At 46.0% G+C, this 20,196-nt stretch overlaps 1 protein-coding gene and 1 long non-coding RNA gene across 4 annotated transcripts in view; one reads left to right on the top strand and one right to left on the bottom strand.

The window, feature by feature from the left end:
* The window catches only part of LOC146400117 (uncharacterized), a 32,673-nt gene extending 23,744 nt beyond the window's left edge, over nucleotides 1-8,929 (top strand). Inside the window, exons 3-4 of the long non-coding RNA XR_014816240.1 lie at nucleotides 5,116-5,236; nucleotides 7,969-8,929. This is a non-coding gene — a long non-coding RNA (uncharacterized LOC146400117). The remainder of the gene's footprint in view (nucleotides 1-5,115; nucleotides 5,237-7,968) is intronic.
* The window catches only part of C9H1orf105 (chromosome 9 C1orf105 homolog), a 39,710-nt gene that overhangs the window by 5,155 nt on the left and 14,359 nt on the right, over nucleotides 1-20,196 (bottom strand). The window contains exons 3-7 of one of the 3 annotated variants that reach the window (XM_021063651.2): nucleotides 19,362-19,447; nucleotides 15,889-15,979; nucleotides 6,612-6,686; nucleotides 3,957-4,024; nucleotides 785-852 (exon numbers count right to left, since the gene is read on the bottom strand). In XM_021063651.2, the coding sequence (XP_020919310.2) occupies nucleotides 785-852; nucleotides 3,957-4,024; nucleotides 6,612-6,686; nucleotides 15,889-15,979; nucleotides 19,362-19,447 (388 nt within the window). Of the gene's footprint in view, nucleotides 1-784; nucleotides 853-3,956; nucleotides 4,025-6,611; nucleotides 6,687-14,192; nucleotides 14,267-15,100; nucleotides 15,313-15,888; nucleotides 15,980-19,361; nucleotides 19,448-20,196 lie in introns of those variants that run through there. The other 2 variants (XM_084977625.1, XM_084977624.1) reach the window with 2 other exon arrangements.

The following is a 20,196-nucleotide window of genomic DNA, read 5'->3' as shown; positions in this document are numbered from 1 at the left end:
TCAGCTGTCACTTGAGTGTGACATGACTTTTTGGTCTCCCATTTTGATACCCCTTCAAGACATCCCTTCTATCCTCATATTTCGTTTCTTGATGACTTCTCAGTTCAGTTCTGGCTCTAGATCCCCTGCAACCTCCCAGGATAGAGCTTAGATTTTCCCATTTGTACAGAGTAAAGAAAGTGATCTTGATTTTCCTTACTGTGTGTATCAAATAAAAGAAAAACTGAACATGGCTTTAGTTAATACAGGAAAAAATGAGAATATGGACAAAGTTACTAAAGTGGCAGCCTATACTGCACTAAACCCTGGAATTACATCCCTCCAAAGAATGACCCAGTACCCCCATTGCCAGCCCAGTGCTGGCTTCTCTAAAAGATAAGACTTGGTGTTGAAGCTGGAGATAGAGTCACTGTCCTTTTTTCTATTATCAGCAAGTGAAAATAAGAATAGCACTGAGCAGCTGCTGAGTGAAGGCAGGTATTTTTAGGGAGCCTCGGGGCTTGGGGAGGCCATTCCAGGGGTATGGGAAATGCACTTCCCTTCCTAACTTACAGGTAGAACTGGAGTGAAGGGAGAGCTGTGGACCAATCAATCAGGTTAAAACAGAGTATGTGAAAGAGAAGGGATAGAGAATGGGGATTCATTCAGAAAATTTAGCCAGTTATAATGGAAAAAATAAAAATCATTATTAAAAAATAGAAATTATCTTAGGGATTAAACCTTTCATTATCTGACTCTGCGGGTGGTCTGTCTCCCCCTACAAGTACTCCAAAAGAAAGCAAACCTGTTGGGATGTCACCACAAGAAGGTCTGGGTACAGTCTGGGCTTTTGGTGGATGAAGGCTCATCATTCTGATTGGAAGAAGCAAGAGTACACATTAGTGATTTGGCTAGGGCTTGGTGGAAAGGAATGTGTCTTTATCCATTTTAAAACACAGATGGTCTCTTGACCCCAGCACCTGTTACCCTGATGCTCAGAACACTTTGCAGCTGTGTGAGATGTTGGGCCAAAGACCACTACTTCCAGAGCTCTTTCTACTTTAGTGGTATTTTTCTGGATTTTGATAAAGCCTTCATTTAAAAAAATGTTTTATCCCACTGTCAGAACACTGTATGGTCTGAAAATAGAAGGGATTAAGGAGAAAATCCTCCAGTTCTCGGGGAAAAAAAAACTAACAACTCTTTCAGATCAGTAGTCTATCCTTCAAATGCAAAACTGAGAATATTTTGGTTAGAGTCTTCCAATTTTAGAGAAAACATCTTGATTATTTCCTATTTTTCCTGGTGGCTAAGACTGCAGAAATGACCCTCAACCAAAATGTGTAATCTCAAACCATTTCTACATTAGTTTAAATTGTTTTATTTCTAAGGACTGACAAATCTGTTAACTTGGATGGGCTATCTACACTTATTTCATGCTATTTATTTCCACAAAGATTTTCCAAGATTATTTCCACTTTGCTACCAAAAAATGTGGCCAGTCCAATCAGTTTATTTTATTCAATTGACATTGGAGGACTCACTGGAACTAAGAAAAAGTCTCATTCCATTTTGGGCAAACAGGAATGTGTTATTTGTAAGACTAAATAGTTAAGATCTGTCTACACTATAATTCAACAAATACACATATATCCATTCATATTTATTTCCTCTCTCTCTTCCTTCCTTCCTTTAAATCAGCAAACATCATTTAATTCCAAAAATGGCTATAATTAAAGTCATGTAAAAAACCAATTATTTCAGTGAGAATACTCCACCTACCTATATAGGTGGTGAGACCAAAAAACTGTGAGCACAGATTTTAGAAGCTACAAACAGAACCAGGACTTTATAGCCACACTAGTTAATCTGAAACAAAACAGAAGTACTATGCTTTTCTTCATCACAATGGGAAAAAAAAAATGACCAATCTAATAATAATTCTGGCTACGGTTGATTTTAGGATTGGTTCAACCCTTGGTCTTAGCTTCTTTAAAGGAATAAAAGCTTGCTTAAAATAAAACCAATTAATGATTCAGGATGTACGACTTTCTTTAAAGTACTAAACTTGAAAGATAAATAAATTGAGACAAGGAGTTCCCATCATGGCATAGCAGAAACAAATCCCACTAGTATCCATGAGGATGCAGGTTCGATCCCTGGCCTTGCTCAGTGGGTCAGGGGTCTGGCAATGCCGTGAGCTGTAGTGTGTAGATCATAGACATGGCTCAGATCCTGCACTGCTGTGGCTGTGGCGTGGGCCAGCAGCTGTAGCTCTGATTTGACCCCTAGCCTGGGAACCTCCATATGCCACGGGTTTGGCCCTAAAAAGCAAAACAAAATAAACAAAAAAAATGAGACAAAACATTTCAAAAGTCTCTTTCATACCAGAGTGAACTTTGGCTCAGAAATTCTTGAGTTTAAATAGTTCAGTTTTCCATTTAAAGTTCTGTAAAGAATGTTTATGAGAATTACTTTTATTGTGATCTGATATAAGAACACATAAAGTACAGAGTGGGTGCAGGTTAATGTTTTTACTGCTGGAGCCTGCCTTGCTCAAATGCCCATTTCCTCCATGACCTTGTCTACTTGGGCCAGGACTTTATTTTTTTTCCCCCTATCTTTTAAAAAGTCTTTTATCTATTGTTTTAAATTAAAAAAAAAATTTATGGCTGCACCTGGCACATGGAAGTTCCTAGGCTAGGGGTCAAATCAGAGCTACAGCTGCCAGCCTGCTCCACAGCCACAGTAACATGGGATCTGAGCTGCATCCACAACCTACACCACAGTTTGCAGAAATGCCAGACCCTTAATCCACTGAGAAAGGCCAGGGATCGAACCTGAGTCCAACTATGTTGGGTTCTTAACTCGCTGAGCCACAGCAGGAACTCCCCAGGACACAGTTTTGATGCATCTGAGTCTACATCTTAGTTTGTACAAATGGCTCTGAGCTCATATAGGGAAACATAACATCTACTGCTGTCCATCATAAGGTTACAAAAGACCTATTTATTTTCCCAAGTCATTACTCTCTGTATGAGGAAAAAAATTAAAGATTGCCATTAGATCACATACAGATTTTTTGATTGGTCATGTATAAGGGTGACTATATGTTTACATTTTGACCATCTACTGCAAGGCAATTCCAGCTTTACCGATAAATATACTACTTTATTTGAGGTGACTCCATACTTTGAATACTTTTAATAAAGTGAAAACTGAATCCTTCTTTCTTGTCTGGTAGTTAAATGAAGAAAAAAAAAAACCCTGAAATATACCTAACCAAACTATGACTGAATTTTATTTCTGATGTACTTTGTTTTGTTTTTTTGTTTGTTACTTTTTAGGGCTGCATCCATGGCATATGGAGGTTCCCAGGCTAGGGATCAAATTGGAGCTGTAGTTGCAGGATCCCAGCCTCATCTGCAACCTACACCATGGCTCACAGCAATGCCAGATCCTTAACCCACTGAGCAAGGCCAGGGATAGAACTTCATGGATGCTAGTCAGATTTGTTAACCACTGAGCCATGGCGGGAACTCCTATTTCTGATATACTTGGTAAGAAAGAGCAAATGACAACCAAACAAACTGATAACAGTAATTTTAGTTTCTAAAAGTAGACTCAAGTCAAATTATATATAATCTCCTGTGCCTTATGAATTAGATATGTCATCTACATGGATAATTTGCATTTCTTTCTGCCTAAGTTATCAAAGAAATCTCCTATCCTATTCCATGTACTGTTCTTACAAAGGTAGAAAGATTATAGTTTCTACAGCTATTTTCAAGCAAAAAGGTATAAAACAACTTTTTTTGTCTGTGTTCTTTAACCAGAAAATGAAACCACTCCCGAAGCTCATCCCTCAAGCATTCCCTAAACATTTTACTAATTACATCTCTCATTTCATTATCCTGTGTCCCCAAGCAGATATAGCCAGAATTAAAGCTATGTCCTGACTTAAACCCTTGACTTACCTATGACTCACAATATTTGCAAAGGATAGTTTCAGATCGTCTGGGATTACCATAGTTCTTGGTTGTACCTACAGAAGAAAGTCTTATGTAGACAATGTCCAAAACTGCATTCTAATTTAAAGAAGTAACACACCATCTTAGCAAACTCGAGTTGTATTTAATGAGTCATTCGTGCATCATTTTTTCCTCTCTGTTAAATTTATTACTAAGTATTTTAAATTTTTTTCTTTTTACAGCCACACCTGAGGCCTATGTAAGTTCCAGGCTAGGGGCTGAGTTAGAGCTGCAGCTGCTGGCCTGTGCCACATCCAGAGCAACAACAGATCCCAGCCACATCTGTGACCATGGCAATGCCAGATCTTTAACCCACTGAGTGAGGCCAGGAACCACTGGGTTCTTAATCTACTAAGCCACTATTTTAATTTTTTAGTGTTATGATAAATGGAATTGTTTTCTCAATTTCATTTTTGGATTGTCCATTGCTAACATATAGAAATAAGATTATCTCTTGCACATTTATCTTGTGGCCTATAACTCTGCTGTCCTCATTCGTCAGTGCTAGTAAACTTTTCTGTGGTTCCCTTAGGATTTATATAAAATCATATCATCTGCAAATATAGTTTGATGTTTTCTTTTTTTTCTTTTTTACTTTCTCTCTCTCTCTCTCTCTTTTTTTTTTTTTAGGGCCATACCCAGGGCATATGGAGGTTCCTAGGCTAGGGGTTGAATAAGAGCTTCAGCTGCTGGCCTATGCCACAGCCACAGCCATGCCAGATCCGAGCTGAGTCTGCAACCTACACCACAGCCCTGGCAATGCCGGATCCTTAACCCACTAAGTGAGGCCACGGGTAGAACCCACATCCTCATGGATACTGGTTGGGTTTGTTTCTACTAAGCCACAAAGGGAACTCCTGTTTTTCTTTCTAACCCGGATGCCTTTCATTTCTTTTTCTTGCCTTAATTGTCCTGACTAGGATGCACAGTACCATGGCAAACAGAAGCAACAAGAGTGCAATCCTGGTCTTGCCCCTCATCTTAGGGGAAAACGTCCTATCTTTCCCCATAGAGTCCAATGTTGGCTATGGGTTTTTTTGTAGATACCCAATTTCAAGTTGAGGAAATGCCTTCTATTTTTAGGAGTGTTTTTATATCTTTCCAGCATCTCTGCTCAGCCCCCAGCTGAGAATGGGGCAGGGGGAGTCTCAGTGACCACAGGAGATGAACTGTCCCCCTACTATCCCCCGTCTGGAAGAGGGTGAGCTGCTCCAGCGCAGACTGAGGTAAGGGTATCCCATGCTTATTTTCTAACCTCCCGTTGTTTCCCACTAGGCTCTGTGTGCCCCCCCCCTCCCCAGTTCTGACAGCAGTAGGGATGTTATCCTTGGGCATTTGGGGTCTAAGGCCCTTCCTTTGGGCATCTGCATCGAATGGTAAAACCACAGTGTCCTTTCACCCCAGGCAGGTTTGGGCAAGAGCAAAGGTCAGAAAAGAGGTTTTGAGACAGAGAAGAGCTGCCAGGGTCTCAGGCAAGCCAGCTGGCCAGGGCCAGCATAGGGCTGGGGTCAGGGCATTCTAAATGTGGGACACAAGTGATTCCAGGAATAAAACCAGGAGAAACCTCAACCCCCATTTCCCAGATCACAGTCGATGCTCACACTGAACACCACGATCCTAATCATGCAGGACACGAACAGAGATTGCAACATCCAGGCACGCCTCTGTCAGCAGCATCAGTTACATTTCCAAATCCCACACAGCTTCACAAACCCAGGGAGGTGCTTGCTGGTGGGAAACATTTTTGCCATGAACTCATCAAAGGAGTCTCTGGTGTCTCCTGTTTGTCTTCACCTCCTTGCTTTTCCTCTTTCTGCACATCTAGGCCCACCTTCCTCCCCAAGTCAAAGGAGAATCACAGGCTATTAGAATTGAAGAGACCCCTCCCAAACCCACACCTAACCCTCAGCTCAAGTAACCTTCCACCAGAGCCCAGTGCTTGGTCTGATGGCCCCTAACCCCACTTCCTAGACTGATCCATTCCTAACTCCAACGTGAGCAGTAGACCTCCTGAAAAACACCTCTTTCTCCAGCACCTCTGGCAGAGCTTTGTCCTTGTAGCACCCATGTCCCTTTGACAGCCTTTCTTTCCCTACACCCACCCCCACTCCATCCCCCACCCCCAGGTAACACAACCCACAGGTAGGAAATACCAGAGCATCTCTCCCCAGCTTTTCCCCTGAGGCGATAACTAAATTTATGACAAACCCCAAGGTGAAGCTGATGTTTCATAGCTGTGATGCTAGAGGGAGATGGCGTCATGAGCACATGGGTTGGGCTGGAGATGTGTTAAGGGGCAGAAAAGCTCCATAACCTCTGGCACTTTTGCAGGGCGCAGCTACCCAGACAACACAAAGCAGAGTGGTTCATCTCATCTCTCCCCCTCTGGCCCAGCCTGCCTTGCTTCACCTTTGGTTTCTTAAAAATGGGGAGGTTTATTGTATCATGTCAGGTGCGGTGCTCTGAGCACCAGCAAGTGCTCATTTGCAGCCTTCCCTGCAAGGGGAGGCACCATCATCTCTCTCTGCTGGGCTCTGGTGGGGAAAGGGTAGTGCTGTGCCTGGGGAGATCTACACCTGCATCTGCCATCCTCTCACCTACCACTTTCATTTCTCGACACGTAGAGCACATCTGCTTCTTTCTGATCAGCATGGGATCGCTCTGGTTCCCCCCAACCTGTGGGGAGAGAGAGACAGAGAGGTGAGGAAGTGGTGGGGTATCCGAGGCAGCAAAGAAGTGGGTGAGGGATGGAGGGGTGAGAAAGCTAACAGTTATTTCTTCCATGAAGCAGAGAGGGACACTCTGGTCTTGGCGCCATCCCAGGTGGAAGCTGAACCACCCAGGTTTGGCTGCAGCTGGTAAATTCAGAGATGGTTTAGGCAGGAGGGAGAGAGCCTCAGACTCCATGGTGGCCTAGGGCCCCTGCACGTGGTGGTACAGGAATAAGACAGGTGGCAGAGGGGGATGGGGCCGTGGGTGGAAATCCAGCCAGGTCACTCTTTCCAACCAGAGCATGCAGTGTGAGGGACTGCGCTCTCTCGTAGGTAACACATTTCTCACATTTCATACAGAAGCTCCACCATGTGGACTAGGGAGGACTTTTGATGGTCTGAGAAAAATTAAGAGAAGACATCTCTTCTGTCAACCTCCTTCCACTTGTCCCTCTGAAACACTATCCTCCTCTCTTGATGCCTTCACTCTGGCCTGACATCAGCTCTCAAGCCTACGTTGTCCAGCACCACTTGGCCCTTCCGAACCTCCTGAGAGCCACCGATTAAGCCCCAGGCAGAATTGGAGCTGGTGTGTGGGTCCTGATCCTCCTCCCCACTCTAGGGAGGCCATCCCAGCAACGCAAAGAAAGCACCAGTGCAGGGAGAGTGGAGAGTCTGTACGCTCTAAGCAACCTCTGCTTTCTTTCTGACTCAATTTCTGCCAAACGGCAGAAGGGTGGGCCTCAGAGCGTTTACACCTGAAACACAGGGTTCTCACTCATCACTGGTGAAAGCTTGGTTAGGGAGCAAATGACAGTTTGAGGTTACCATCTGACAGGGGATTCTCTCTCACCTCTTTCTACATTCACACTGACATCAGAACGTGAGATAGCTTCATAGGAAGCGTGGGATGTGGGGTTAGGAGGGCCCCAGGGATAGCAGAGGATCACTAGGAGCTGAAGGCTTCTCTTCCATCTGATCCACTCAGTGACCTATCACGGCAGATGTGCGTGTTGTACCCTGACCCATTCCTGCTGCCCTGGGAGGTGTGAAGAACAGGATGAGGAGGAATATATCTGGGCAGCGTGGGGTGAGCCCAGGGTGTTTCTTCTAAGGTGACCTTTGCTGGACTGTCCTGAGAGAGACATGGCGCTTGGGTGAGGCCCTACTGGGAGCTTGAAGACTGTAAACCATGCACCAAGTTGGATTCTTTTGAGAAATATTTAAAATACATTTCATATTTATAGGCCATTTTCAAAGAATCAAGTCAGTATCCCCATGTTATGGGTTGGCGTGTAAAAGTCTGCGTGGGAATGACTAGACTCATTCATTCCACAACAAACCATCATTGTGAAGCTGCCACATGGAGGGTGCTGTGATGGCATCGCAAGGATGAAGAAGAAGGTTCCAGCCCTAAGGAAGACCAGGGAAGAATACAGACTCATGTATTTGTCTGGGGACACTGAGATAAGGAAGACACAGCTTCTGACATCAAGCTGCTCGCCACCCAGCAGACCGAGTACCAAGAAGTGCATGGTGTTGAAGGTGGAAATGTACTGAAGCCACACAGGGAGGCAGAAAAAAGGAGTCGAGCTCACCTGGTGGGGGGTGGGGGGGTGAGGGAAGCGTCAGAGGAGGGTTAAAAGGACAGGCAGTACTTGGGTAGGTGTTGGGAGGGTGAGCAAGGAAGGGGGAGGGCATTCCAACCTAGGAACACTGTGAGACGACACGGAAGAATGGCTTGGCAATAAAGACTGAAATAATGCCATGTTCGGCAACATGGATGGACCCAGAGATTGTCATAGCAAGGGAAGTCAGACAAAGACAAATACCACACAACATCACTTATATCTGGGATCTAATCAAAATGATACAAAAGAACTTATCTATAAAACAGAAACAAACACACAGATTCCAAAATTAAATTTACCAAAGGGGAAACTCTGGTGGGAGGAGGGATAAATTAGGAGGTTGGGATTAACGTGTACACGCTCCTGTATATAAAATAGACCTACTGTACAGCACAGGGGAATCTACTCAGTATTCTGTAACAACCTAAATGGGAAAAAAGCATGGATATATGTATATGTATAACTGATTCACTTTGCTGTACACCTGAAATTAACACAACATTGTAAGTCAGTGATACTCCAATAAAGTAAAAAAAATTAGAATGTTACTATAACCAAAAAAAAAAAAAAAAAAAAGACCTGGCAACTCCACTTCAGGTAAGTGAGGACAGCCTGGAATGGCCAGTTGTCTAGGCAGGGGTAGGGGGTGAGAAATGAGGCTAGAGAGGACCCCCTCCACCCTGTCCTGATGCCTCTGCTCCTCTGGGTTGATTTAACCTTCTACCTCACCTTCCCTGATACCATGGTGGGGTGGCATCTACTGGGGCCCAGGCTTTCCTCTCTGTCCCTCACATCTTTGAGTTCTGAGATAAAGACATTTCTCTGAAAAGGTGAGTCAAGGGTGGATGGACTAGATATCAGCGAAGGAGCCGGGATACTCCTGAGCCTTCAGCAAAGAGAGAGACCACATCCCAGTGGAGGAATTAGGACAGGCTTCTGGAAGTGGCATCTGTGCTTGGTCTGAAAGGATGTGGACCACCTGGGAGGGCGGAGGTGAGGTGGGAGGGTCCTTGGGCAGGTGTGTTTATAGTAGAGTTGGAACCAGATGTTTGTCTTTCCTGCATTTGATTCTGTCACCTTATCCAGACTTCTGGCTTCTGCATGAGAATACTTAGACCCTATGGGATTGGAATCACAGGGTTCATTGCACACCAAGCAACAAACATAAGTGAGAGAAATGCAAGGCACATAGCAGGAGCTTGCTAGGTTATGGACAGCGAACCTCTGAGCCCAGTCCCATAACCATGCTGACTGTCATTCCCTGGAAGGATGGAGGGAAAAAATGGCACATATATTTCCCTATCTGACCTTGTTAACTCCCTTCCTTTACGCCACAGCTTAGATGTTTCTTTCTCTCTTTTTTTTTTTTTTTTTTTTTTTTTAAGGGCCTCACCCATGGCACAGTGAAGTTCCCAGGCTAGGGGTCAAATTGGAGCTGCAGCTGCTGGTCTACACCACAGCCACAGCAGTGTGGGATCCAAGCAGCATCTGTGACATACACCACAGCTCATGGCAAGGCCGGATCCCGGAACCAGTGAGCAAGGCCAGGGATGGAACCCATATTCTCATGGATACTACAGATTCGCTTCCGCTGAGCCACAGTGGGAGCTCCCTAGATGTTTCCTTCTCAGAAAATCTTTCTCCTGACCCCTCAACCAGGTGCCTGCCTCTCTGGTTCCATCGTTGCAATCTGTACTGTTATTCTTTTAATTATTTTTAAATGATTGTTTGTTTCCTCCAGGATGAGAGTTGTTTAAGAGTAAAAATGTATCTCACGCCTTTGGTTGTATAAGAGGCTGACTTTCAATTGTCTCACCACCAAGAACTCTTTTGATTATGTCTTTCTTATTGACTCTCACATTTTGAAAGCTCGTGACCACTATGGAAACAACCCTGCACACTCCTAAGTCATTCTCCTGCTTATAATAATCAAACACATTTAACAACAAACACAAGTTTTAAAGGGAGCAGTGCCCTGAAATGGGACAGGAATCTAGAACCCATTTCAGAATAGGCACCGAGCAGACATTCACCGTGTGTTGTTTGAATGAATGAGTCACGGTAAACATTTTAAACTATCAGACATAACCAGCATACATGTATGTATGTAAATACCTAAGAAAAAAGATACACGTGTGAAGATCACTGGTATAACAACACTGTCTTCAAGGAAACACTGCTAGACATTCGTGTACAACAAATTCATCTGCATAAAGTTCTGAGAGAAAGCAGCGGCTGGGAGGCAAATTGCCCAGTTCCAGACCTGGCAAAGAGACTTGACTGTGGTCAGTCACAGAACCACTCTGGGGCTCCCTTCCCCCTGCTGCTGCTGGTGTCTGCAGCCAAAGGCCAGAGGCCAATTCTAATCCTGCCCACACTTCCCGTGTAGAGGTGAAAACATCTTTGATGTGGAACTTCGATCTTGGGATTCTGTGTCCTTTCTGGGCCTCAGCTTCCTCCCTCCACCCTGAAACCAAGGCCTTTTCCCTCTGCACCGTCTCCATCTTGCTTTCTGTGTCCTTCAGGCCTGCTCAGCACACTAGCATGAATGGAGAGTGAACTGGCCAGCCGTTCAGAGAACAGGCCCCTGGTTGTATCATCTGTAGGGTCAGGGCCATCAAGAAAAGGGGCTCTAAAATGCTCACAGGGCTCTAATTTCCCGAGCCGCTGTCCCCAGGATAGCAGATGGCAGCATGAAGGGAGAGCTGGGCCAAGCCACAACGTAGAATGCAGCCAGGCCCCAGAAGCCAAAGCCTGTTCTTCACATTTCACAGCTGGAAACACCCTCATGTCTGAGGTCAGTATCTGCTCAGGTTCCTAAAGTCTGGCTCCTGGCTCAAGTCCTTGGCCTCCTTGAATTTGGGGAGAGAAACAGAATGATGCGTCTCCCTCTTCCTTCCTCTTTCTCTCCTGTTTTTCTCTCTCACACACACCTGTCCACATAACAAAAACTGAAAAATGTAAGCACCAGATGGTGATTTTAAAAATAGCCACCACAAGCATGATTTGAGGGGCACTGACAAGTCTGCCTCCCATCTGGCCTGACACCTCCATTCCTTTCCTCCTCCCCCCCTCCTGCCTTACCTGAGAACCCCGCTTGGGGGTCTACTTTAACTTTTTCAGTGAACACAGAGTGAGGAAACTGTGGCCCAGAAAGCTTAAGAGATTTGCCAGGAGCACAGATATTTAGTTTCCATCATCCAGAAAGATCCTTGGATAAAGGATCAAAGAAAGACCAACTTTCCTCAGGGGGAGAGTGGACTCTTAGGATCTATGTGAAGACATAATGATTCCTATAGGATTACTATAGCCTGTAGTGGTCAGGGAGATATTTTCAATATTCAAAACAAAACAAAAAAAAACCTCTGTGATAATTACACATTTTCCTGCTCTCTGACAGTACCCCTCAATTAAAGAATAAAGCTGAACATAATTATTTTCAAAACCCTTACTGTTCACTAGGGAAAATAGCAAATATACATGATGTGATGGGCAGACATATACCTACTATTCAGACTTGTTAAACTTGGTTTTTACTTCATTTTGTATATAATTATTATATCTAGATGGTTATTTCAGGTCAATGGTTTTCATCAGTACTTCCCTTTAAAAGTTGAGTTTGTGGTTGGGTGTTCCCACTGTGGCACAGTGGGTTAAGAATCCAATTGCAGCAGCTAGGTTGCTGTGGTGGTATAGGTTCAATCTCCAGCCCAGTGCAGTGGGTTAAGGACCCCAAGTTGCTGCAGCTGTGGCGTACATCACAGCTGCTGCGGCTGTGGCTTAGAGTCAATCCCAAGCCTGGGAACTTCCATATGCTGCAGATGTGGCCAAAAAAAAAAAGTTGTATTTGTTGTTATACACGTTTTTTTTTGTTTGTTTTTGCCTCTTTTTTAGGACCACGCCTGCTGCACATGGAGGTTCCCAAGCTAGGGGTCAAATCGGAGCTACAGCTGCCAGCCTACACCAGAGCCACAGCAACCCAGGATCCAAGCCGTGTCTGCAAACTACACCACAGCTCACGGCAAACTCAGATCTTTAATCCACTGAGCAAGGTCAGGGATCGAACCTGCAACCTTGTGGTTCCTAGTCAGATTCGTTTCTGCTACATCACAACAGGAACTCAGTGTGATAATTCAACATAAACAGGAGAAGGAATGGGGAGTGTGGGTGTGGATTCCGTGGTGGTCATGAATTTTCAGAAACTGAGAGTCAATGAGAGAAATAAGCTCTCAGTGGTGAGAAACTGGAAGTCACCTCCTGTACGTGTTCCCAGCCACGTCTCTCCTGCTGCACAGTGTTTGTCCCAGGTCTGCTAAAGGCAATGTCAACAATGAGCTCCTCTTTCCCCAGACTCGTCAGACTGGAACGACAAAGCCAGATCAAGGAGAGTGGAGGGGTTGGGGGCAGGAATGGGGGGGTGATACTTTCTACCCTCTTGGGGCCTCAGTCACAGCCAACCCTGCAAGCAGGCAAAGGTTCCCTATTGCCCCCAATGTGGCTTTGCCTGACTTGAGTTCTAAGTAAGTCACTTCCTGGCCTTGATTATGTAATTATTATGGTTCACATTCCTCTTTCTGGGCATCCTGAGTTGTCCTGAATCGATACCTTGAAAAGGCAGGTGAAAGTCATGCCTGATAAAGAAGCTGCTCCACAGGTGTTTAAATGGGGAACTGTTTAGGCATCATTTCTGTCTTCATTTTCTGTTTTTATACTTTGTCACTCTGCCTCTCCTCTCCTGCTTCCTTTTTTGGTCTTTGTTGTCCCCTGACCTCTCTCTGTGTTTTGCTCTCTCTGTTTTTCCCTCTCTGAGCCTCTGTTTCTTCTCTGTCTATTCACCAAGGCATGGTGCTCCAAACACACAGACATTCCTGTGCCTCTGAGCACAGGAGAGAAAAGCCACTTGGAATGTGGATGTTCAAAGTTCTGCCCTTGGACCTGGGATGGTGAGGAGGAAGGGAGCCAGGTGGCAGGAACTTTGTACCTGTGCCCAGGGTCCAGAACCTCTTGTTGGCTGCAGGGCTACTGCAGCCTCCTGCTGGGTTCCTGACGTGGAAGAGTAAGGAAGAGATAGAGATAGTGCATTCCACTTCCATGAGATACAACATATTTTCTTTCCAGAAAGGAACAGCACACACATGCAGGCCTCATGCTCGCAGGTGACTCTGAGGGCTAGACTCAGACCTGAGGAGGTCTGTACGGCAGGCAAGGATCTGACGTGAGGGTCCTACCTGAAAACCCAACAGAACAGGGATCCCAGGTCCCCATGAAGGTGGCAGAATATGCCTCCCCCACACCTGCCACTTTGGCCTAACCATCATTTTGAGCTAAGACACTTTGACAAACCAGCAGGTGCAAGAAGGGGGCTCTCACCCTCCTCATTTTCTTCTTAAAAGCATGAGCTAAAACCCTACATGTTAGATGTCCTCCCAGTACCAGGAGTAACATTCTTATCATCAAGGACAAGATGTTGGAGCCAAGAGAATTCTGTACAGAGAGAACTTGTTAAAACAATCCTTATCCTCCTTTGCCTTCCCACAGTTTAATTACCTTTACACAACTGCCTTTTTTTTTTTTTTTTGAAGTACTATAAAAACATTCAGGTTTTGCCACTTTGGGTCTTCATATCCTTATGAAGGCTCATAGGGAAACTTACAGTAAATAAATTTGTACGCTTTTCCGTTAATCGGTCAATTTAATGCTCAGGCCCAGGCACAAACTCAAAGATGGCTAATGTAAAATTTTGCCTCCTCTCCATCTGCGTGCCCTTCCAAGCAGCCCCGACACGGTGAGGGTGAGGGGGTGACAGAGAGGGTGAAGGTTAGGGGGAGGGGGAAAGGTACCTGAGTTCCCTTTCCCAGCAGGAGCTACGGACTCATGACCATCTGGATCCACCCAAAGACTCGCCTCCGGATCTGCCTATTTATTGGCCAGGCCGCGGAAGTTGTTGCTCTTGGCTTCCATCTAGCGGCCACGTATGACTATTGCAGCTATGAAACGCTACGCCCTCTGGAAGGCGGACTTCCCGCTGGCCTTCCTCGTCATTGATGCTTTTCTCCCCTGCCTCCCGCCCTGCCAGGCTGGTGCCTAGAGTCTTAGTGCCTCCGACTGGCACGGTACACCGAGATCCAGGCCAAACCTGGGACGAGAAGGCGCTCGGGGGCAGGGGAGAGCCCGCCTCCATAAGAAGTTCAGAGACTGAGGGACTAGAAAGCTTCTTGGGGCCTCTGCAGCAACCGCCGAGTCAGTGCGGTCTCCGCTCAGGCCCCTCCGTGCATGCTTTACCGACTTGCCGGTCCAGTCCAGGACGTTAGGGGGATTCGTGCTTGACGCTCAAGCACAGCCCTGACTTTGCCACTCATGTGCTTGTAAACCAACACATCCTCTCCGCGTCCTGGTGGGGTCCACGCCCGTCCTTGGTTCCCTCCCACCTTAGCCCGAGCTCTGGGCAGCCTGATTCTTTGATGTTCTTCAAGCACTCCTCGCGCGCTTAATCCCCACGTCGTTGCCCCCCTCCCCCCGGCTCTTCCTCCGCATGTGGAAATATCTTCCAGATCCAGTGCAGACGCCACCCCCCTCTTGATCATTCCCTCACTCCATCTCCGCTCACCCCTCCCCCAGCCTGCAGATGACCTTTCCTCCCACCTCCTCCCGCAAGTACTTTGCCCCTCTCCCTCTGACACTTGTTCCGCGGTTGGGTACCTGGCCCGTCCGCCCACTCGTTAGCGTAGGTGGCATCTGACGTACTCACCTCTGCATCTGTCTTCAACCAAATAACAAGAGCTTCGTAAGCACTTAGCCACTGAAACGAGGGCTCGCCCTAACCGTGGCTCACGCCTGGCTCTGGCTGTGACGGGGGCCCTGTGCCCTTCAACTGCTGCTTTCGGTAGTCCTGTGTGTCTGACCTGTGATTGTTGCGGTGAAGAAACTGCTCACATTCCCAAGTGCCCTCTGTCTTTCTCTGCCTGGGGTCGGTGCTCACTGCAAAAGAGCCCCTAATGTGGGGAACCCCCTGTGGAGCACAGCCAGTGTCCCCCAGTGGAGGAGGATTCCTCTGAGGAGAGAGGGAGGGGAGGAGGTCCTCATGTGAGCTTCCATGGGTTTAGAGGGTTGTAGGTGGGAAGCAGAGGGATTCATGGCGGTGGTGGAAGGGGGTTAAAGACTCCAGAAAGGAGGATTGGTTCTGGACACAGGCTGAGAAGCAGCTTCTGAAGTTCTCAGGGAAGATCTCTCAATGTGAATTTGGCAGGGAGGGGTGTGTGTGTGTAGTGGGGGGGGGGGTGTTCCCTTTTTGATGATTCTAACCTGATGCCTTTATTCTTAGTTCTAGTGGAGGGTGGTGGTGGGGGGAGCCCTAAGATGCTCAGGACCACGTGAGGGGGTGTTCATTCATCTCATAGAACAAACCTCTTGAACAATGATGACGTTCCAGACTCAGGCTGTGCTAGGGAGGTAGGAAATGCCTTTGCATTCACTTTCTCTGTCATCCTAGAACCAGCTATGGGTTTCTTTTCAATTAAAAAAAAAAAAATTGAGTACCTTCGATACGATATCTGGCACGTGGAACAAAATTGGCAAATTCTTATCCTTCTTGGATGAACCCAAAAAAGTGGCAGAGGATTGAGGATATCTGAATAATCAAAACAAGAGTGAGTTAGAACCGTAGTCCAGGTTAGGAGAGCCAGGTCCCTGGCTGTTTCAGAGAAAACTCCAGGAACACCCAAGGACTTGCTCCCCACCCTGATCCTGAAGGACTCCGAGCCACTTTGGAGCTGCCACAAGATTTTCTCTCTTTAGTCACTCTGGCTTCTCTGTCCTTTTGGTTTTGAACTAACCAGCGCCAGTCGTGGATGGTTGGAGACTGTGCAAATAAGGCCAGAAAAAAAATGTGTTCATGAAAGCAGCTGTATAAGGAGAAATGCACCCCAGAGTTCCTTCTTGGAAAAGCCCATGCAGAAGTTACTAGTGTTTAACCAGAGCAGTCCTTTCTGCCTGGCCTGCTTTCTCAGAGTTTCTGTCCCCGCACCCAGAAACAATCCACCATTTGCTCCCATGGAACATCTTCTCCCTCCAGTTTTCTTCCAGAACATTCTTTCTTTCCAGGCAGAAGGTGAGGCAGAGATGCTGCAGAGATTTTACCCGTTCTCCTCACAGCACGACCCACCTTGCTGGCTGCTATGGTTCATTTTATTACAGTCTAAGGAGCCAAGGTGTGCAGGGCCTGGACCTCGTAAACAGCCCTTGTGTGCAGCTCTGTACATGCCCTGGCCTCCAAGAAATGGAAACTCACTCAGAATGCCGGCGGTTCTGCCAAGAACAACCTCTCCTCTCTCATGAGGAAAGATTTCATTGTCCATTATTCATTTATAACAAAGGCATGTGCAAGGAGTTTGATGTGCACAAGGCATTTGTTTTATTTCTCCCACCATTTCCCTGGGCCCCGGGAGAGCAGGGAGTTGGGTCTGAGCCAACTCCTTCACTGCCTTTGTCTATGATATGTGAACAGCTGGCCTTGGACTTGACACCCAAGAGCTGGCCAGGAGAGACCAGAGGCCACTTTAGAACAGCAGTTCAGCACATAATCATCTCATACAAATAGGACCTCAGTGTGACCTGAGAGCTTTCAAGACTGATGATGGTTGTGGCTTCAGCACCATCAGGCCAAACTGAGAGTCCCCCTGGAAGGAAGCGGTCTGAAGGCAGTGACCTTCAGAACTGGGTCTCCCCTCCTCTAAGCCCCCAGGCGTGTTCCCAGAGCTCACAATTAAGGGTGCTCTGAGCACATTTCACTAAATGTTCCTCTTTTTCAGACTGTTCTGTGTTGGGACTGCTTGTCCAAAGCTAGGTAATACTTCAGACACATTCAGAACTTTCTAACCAAGTTCTCAGAAAGGGGTTTTGCCAAAATAAACAGCTTGGGACTCAGAGCTTTGGTCAGATGAGTTTACAGTTCTCAAGAATTGTAGGTACTTAAAGCATCCTTTCAAAGGATTTTCCATTCCTATCTTGTCCTTCTGAAAGCTCAGGGCACCTCACAGGTGCTGTCCAGGAGTCTTAGAATTCTTGTGAGGTAGGTGAGTGCCATTTCTCTTAACAAGAGTTTAGATGACTCCCCAAGTCCTCCCAGTACAGACATGAGTAAAGCCTTAGGTTGTGTGAGGTCATTTCTCCTTGCAACCAGCTCAAGTCTGGCTGGCTGGAGGGAACACTCCTGTGTCCCTTCCCAGATGGCTGTCCCCTCTGACACTCCAGGGCCCCCCACTTTATGCCCCCTTCCACACCTCCTGCCAAAGGCTTGTTCAATCGAGGAATGAGGTAGCTGGGGGGTGAGAGAGCTATGCACAAAGATGCTTCGCTTCTGGCTGCAGGGGTAGGTCTGAGGGGTATGGGGGTGGGATAGGAAAGTGGGATATTACCCTCTTTAGACCCTAGCCATTGCACATAAAAGTCCATATTTCCACCACTGCTGGAAAAACCAGCAGATCTGGCCACTGGGTTCACATACTTTCTGGTAACATTGAGTAGGTAGAGGCAGACTGTCCCTCTCGGAGGGAGGTGATCTCCCCTTCACTACAATTCCCTTTAGGCCAGATCTACTCATTTATGTCATCCATCTGTCATTGTCGTGCAAATTTGTACCTGCCCCTAATTAACAGGTGCTAAATTGTCATTACCCATGCTGATCCTTGAGGTACTAACTCTTAATACGAACTAAGTCACCTGTGTTTTTTTTTTAATAAACAAGCCTTCAGGTTTACTCAATCTAGGATTGCCTGCTTTATACTAAGACAGTAGCTAGAGTTCAAATATATTCAAAGCTATGAAAAACAAAACAAAACAAAACAAAACCGAACAACAAGTACTTCATAGGTGCTCTGAAAATACACAGAACTGTCTAGCTGCTTACTGAGAATGTGGTTTCTAAAAAGTGCATCGGACAAAGCAAAGGTACCTGTTATTGGAAGGGGGATGAGGAGAGAGTATTCCTCATGGAGAGTCATTTATTCATGGCAGGAGGGTATGTGACAGCTACCAACAGGGGAACTCTTTTCAGAGAGTATAGTCTTTCTAGCAAATGACGTTACATGCCAGGGAGCCAACTTTTCATCTATGATGTGCCTATGGACCTGTCTCCTGGCCTGCCCTTTCCTTAATCTTCCCTGATTTCTCCCATTCGCCCCTACGTGAACCTCTTACCTACCCTCCCTTTCATTCCCCCCTTCCAGCCCGGTGTCTGTCACCAAATTCAAGCATCGAAACTGGGGGAGGAGGAGTTCCCACTGTGGCTTAAGAATCTGAACTGTAGTCGCTCAGGTCCAGATGGAAGTGAGGGTTCAATCTCTGGCCCCACACAGTGGGTTAAGGATCTGGCTTTGCCACAGCTGCAGCATAGGTCGCAGTTAAAATTTGTAAATTTCAAACTAATGCGAGGAGAAAAGGTAAAATGATGAAGAGGATGGAAGTTTTTTGAAAGTCAGTGCCTATGGGTAGAATTCTTTTGTATATATTTTTCTTCCTTTTTCCCCCTTTCTCTTTTTTTTTTTTAATGGCTGTACCTGCAGCACATGGAGGCTTCTGGGCTAGGGGTCAAATCAGAGCTGCAATCGAAGTCCCACACCAGTCATGATCCAGTCGCATCTGTGACCTACGCTGCAGCTTGCAGCAATGCCAGACCCTTAACCCACCGAGCAAGGCCCGGGTTTGAGCCCACATCCTCACAGACACTATATCAGACTCTCAAGCCACTGAGCCATAAAGGGAACTCCCAAAAATTCTCTTGTATTGTTTAGTTGTGGTGGTACAGAGGAAGGTTAATTGGCCTTCTTCAGCCAGGCCAATTCTCAGGGCTCACTTTTGTCTCAGAAACCTTGACCATTTCTGATTTTTTAGCACTTTACTTCTTTCCCTCAACCGACCAGCTGTGCCCCTTGAATAATTGCCCCTAACTCTTAAGAAATCATCTTCTATGAGGTCTTTCTTGAGACCTTTGCTCTCAGTGGCTGAGCTATTACCTTTTGGGGAGGCTGAGTATTAATGGCTTGTTCGTGAGGCTGGCCTTGCTAAACCAGGGAGTCTTGTCAAATCTTGGAACAGAAACCTGGAGAGAAATGGAAAGAGATCATTTTGCAGGATTTATTCCTCCCGACCATTGCCATTGTTAGGATGACCAAAGTCAGTGCAGTCAACACTTTATAAAACATTTTTAAGTTTTGTATTTGACCCTGTTGACTCTCCCAAGAGTAAACAGTGTTATCTCCATTTTACAGATGAAGAAATCAAATCTTAGTGTGATTTGCTAAGTCACACAGCTAGTGAGTGAATTTAGGTTTTCTGACTTTTGTGTCTACTATATCCCTTTGCTTCTTCATTATTCCTAGCTGTTTATGTATCCTCTAAAATGTCCATGACTTCAACTGAACTTTATCAGCCTCCTATTCTAAGTGTTTGGCTGCTTTCAGTCACAGGGCCCTTCTCCCTCATCCCTTCTAGGAGACAAAGAAGAAAGAACTGTACTTTGAAGCTACAGACAACTGGATGTCAGTCTTGGTTAATGAAGCTGTAAAACAAGTGGATGTTGATATTGACTAATCCACTTTCCAGCAGCATGGCCTTGGACAAGTCACAACCTCTCCCAGCATCAGTTTTGTCTTCCGCGAAAGGACGACATTATTATCACTTCACAGATCAATGCATGAGTCAGAAAGTTCCACGAGGGCAGGAATTTTTTTTTTTTTCTATTGCTTAGCTGCTGTATCACTAGCACCTACAGCAGTGCTTGATACTTGCAGAAATTTAGTGAATGTGTCTAGTGTATTCATGGATGCTTCGAAAGTCCCTAGCCGAAGG

This window comes from Sus scrofa, chromosome 9, assembly GCF_054392235.1.
Source record: "Sus scrofa isolate SSC_HxYL_T2T_F1_AM1 chromosome 9, Sscrofa_HxYL_maternal_Yorkshire_Landrace_v2.0, whole genome shotgun sequence".
Taxonomy (NCBI): Eukaryota; Metazoa; Chordata; class Mammalia; order Artiodactyla; family Suidae; genus Sus; species Sus scrofa.
This window is presented reverse-complemented; position numbering and strand designations above follow the sequence as displayed.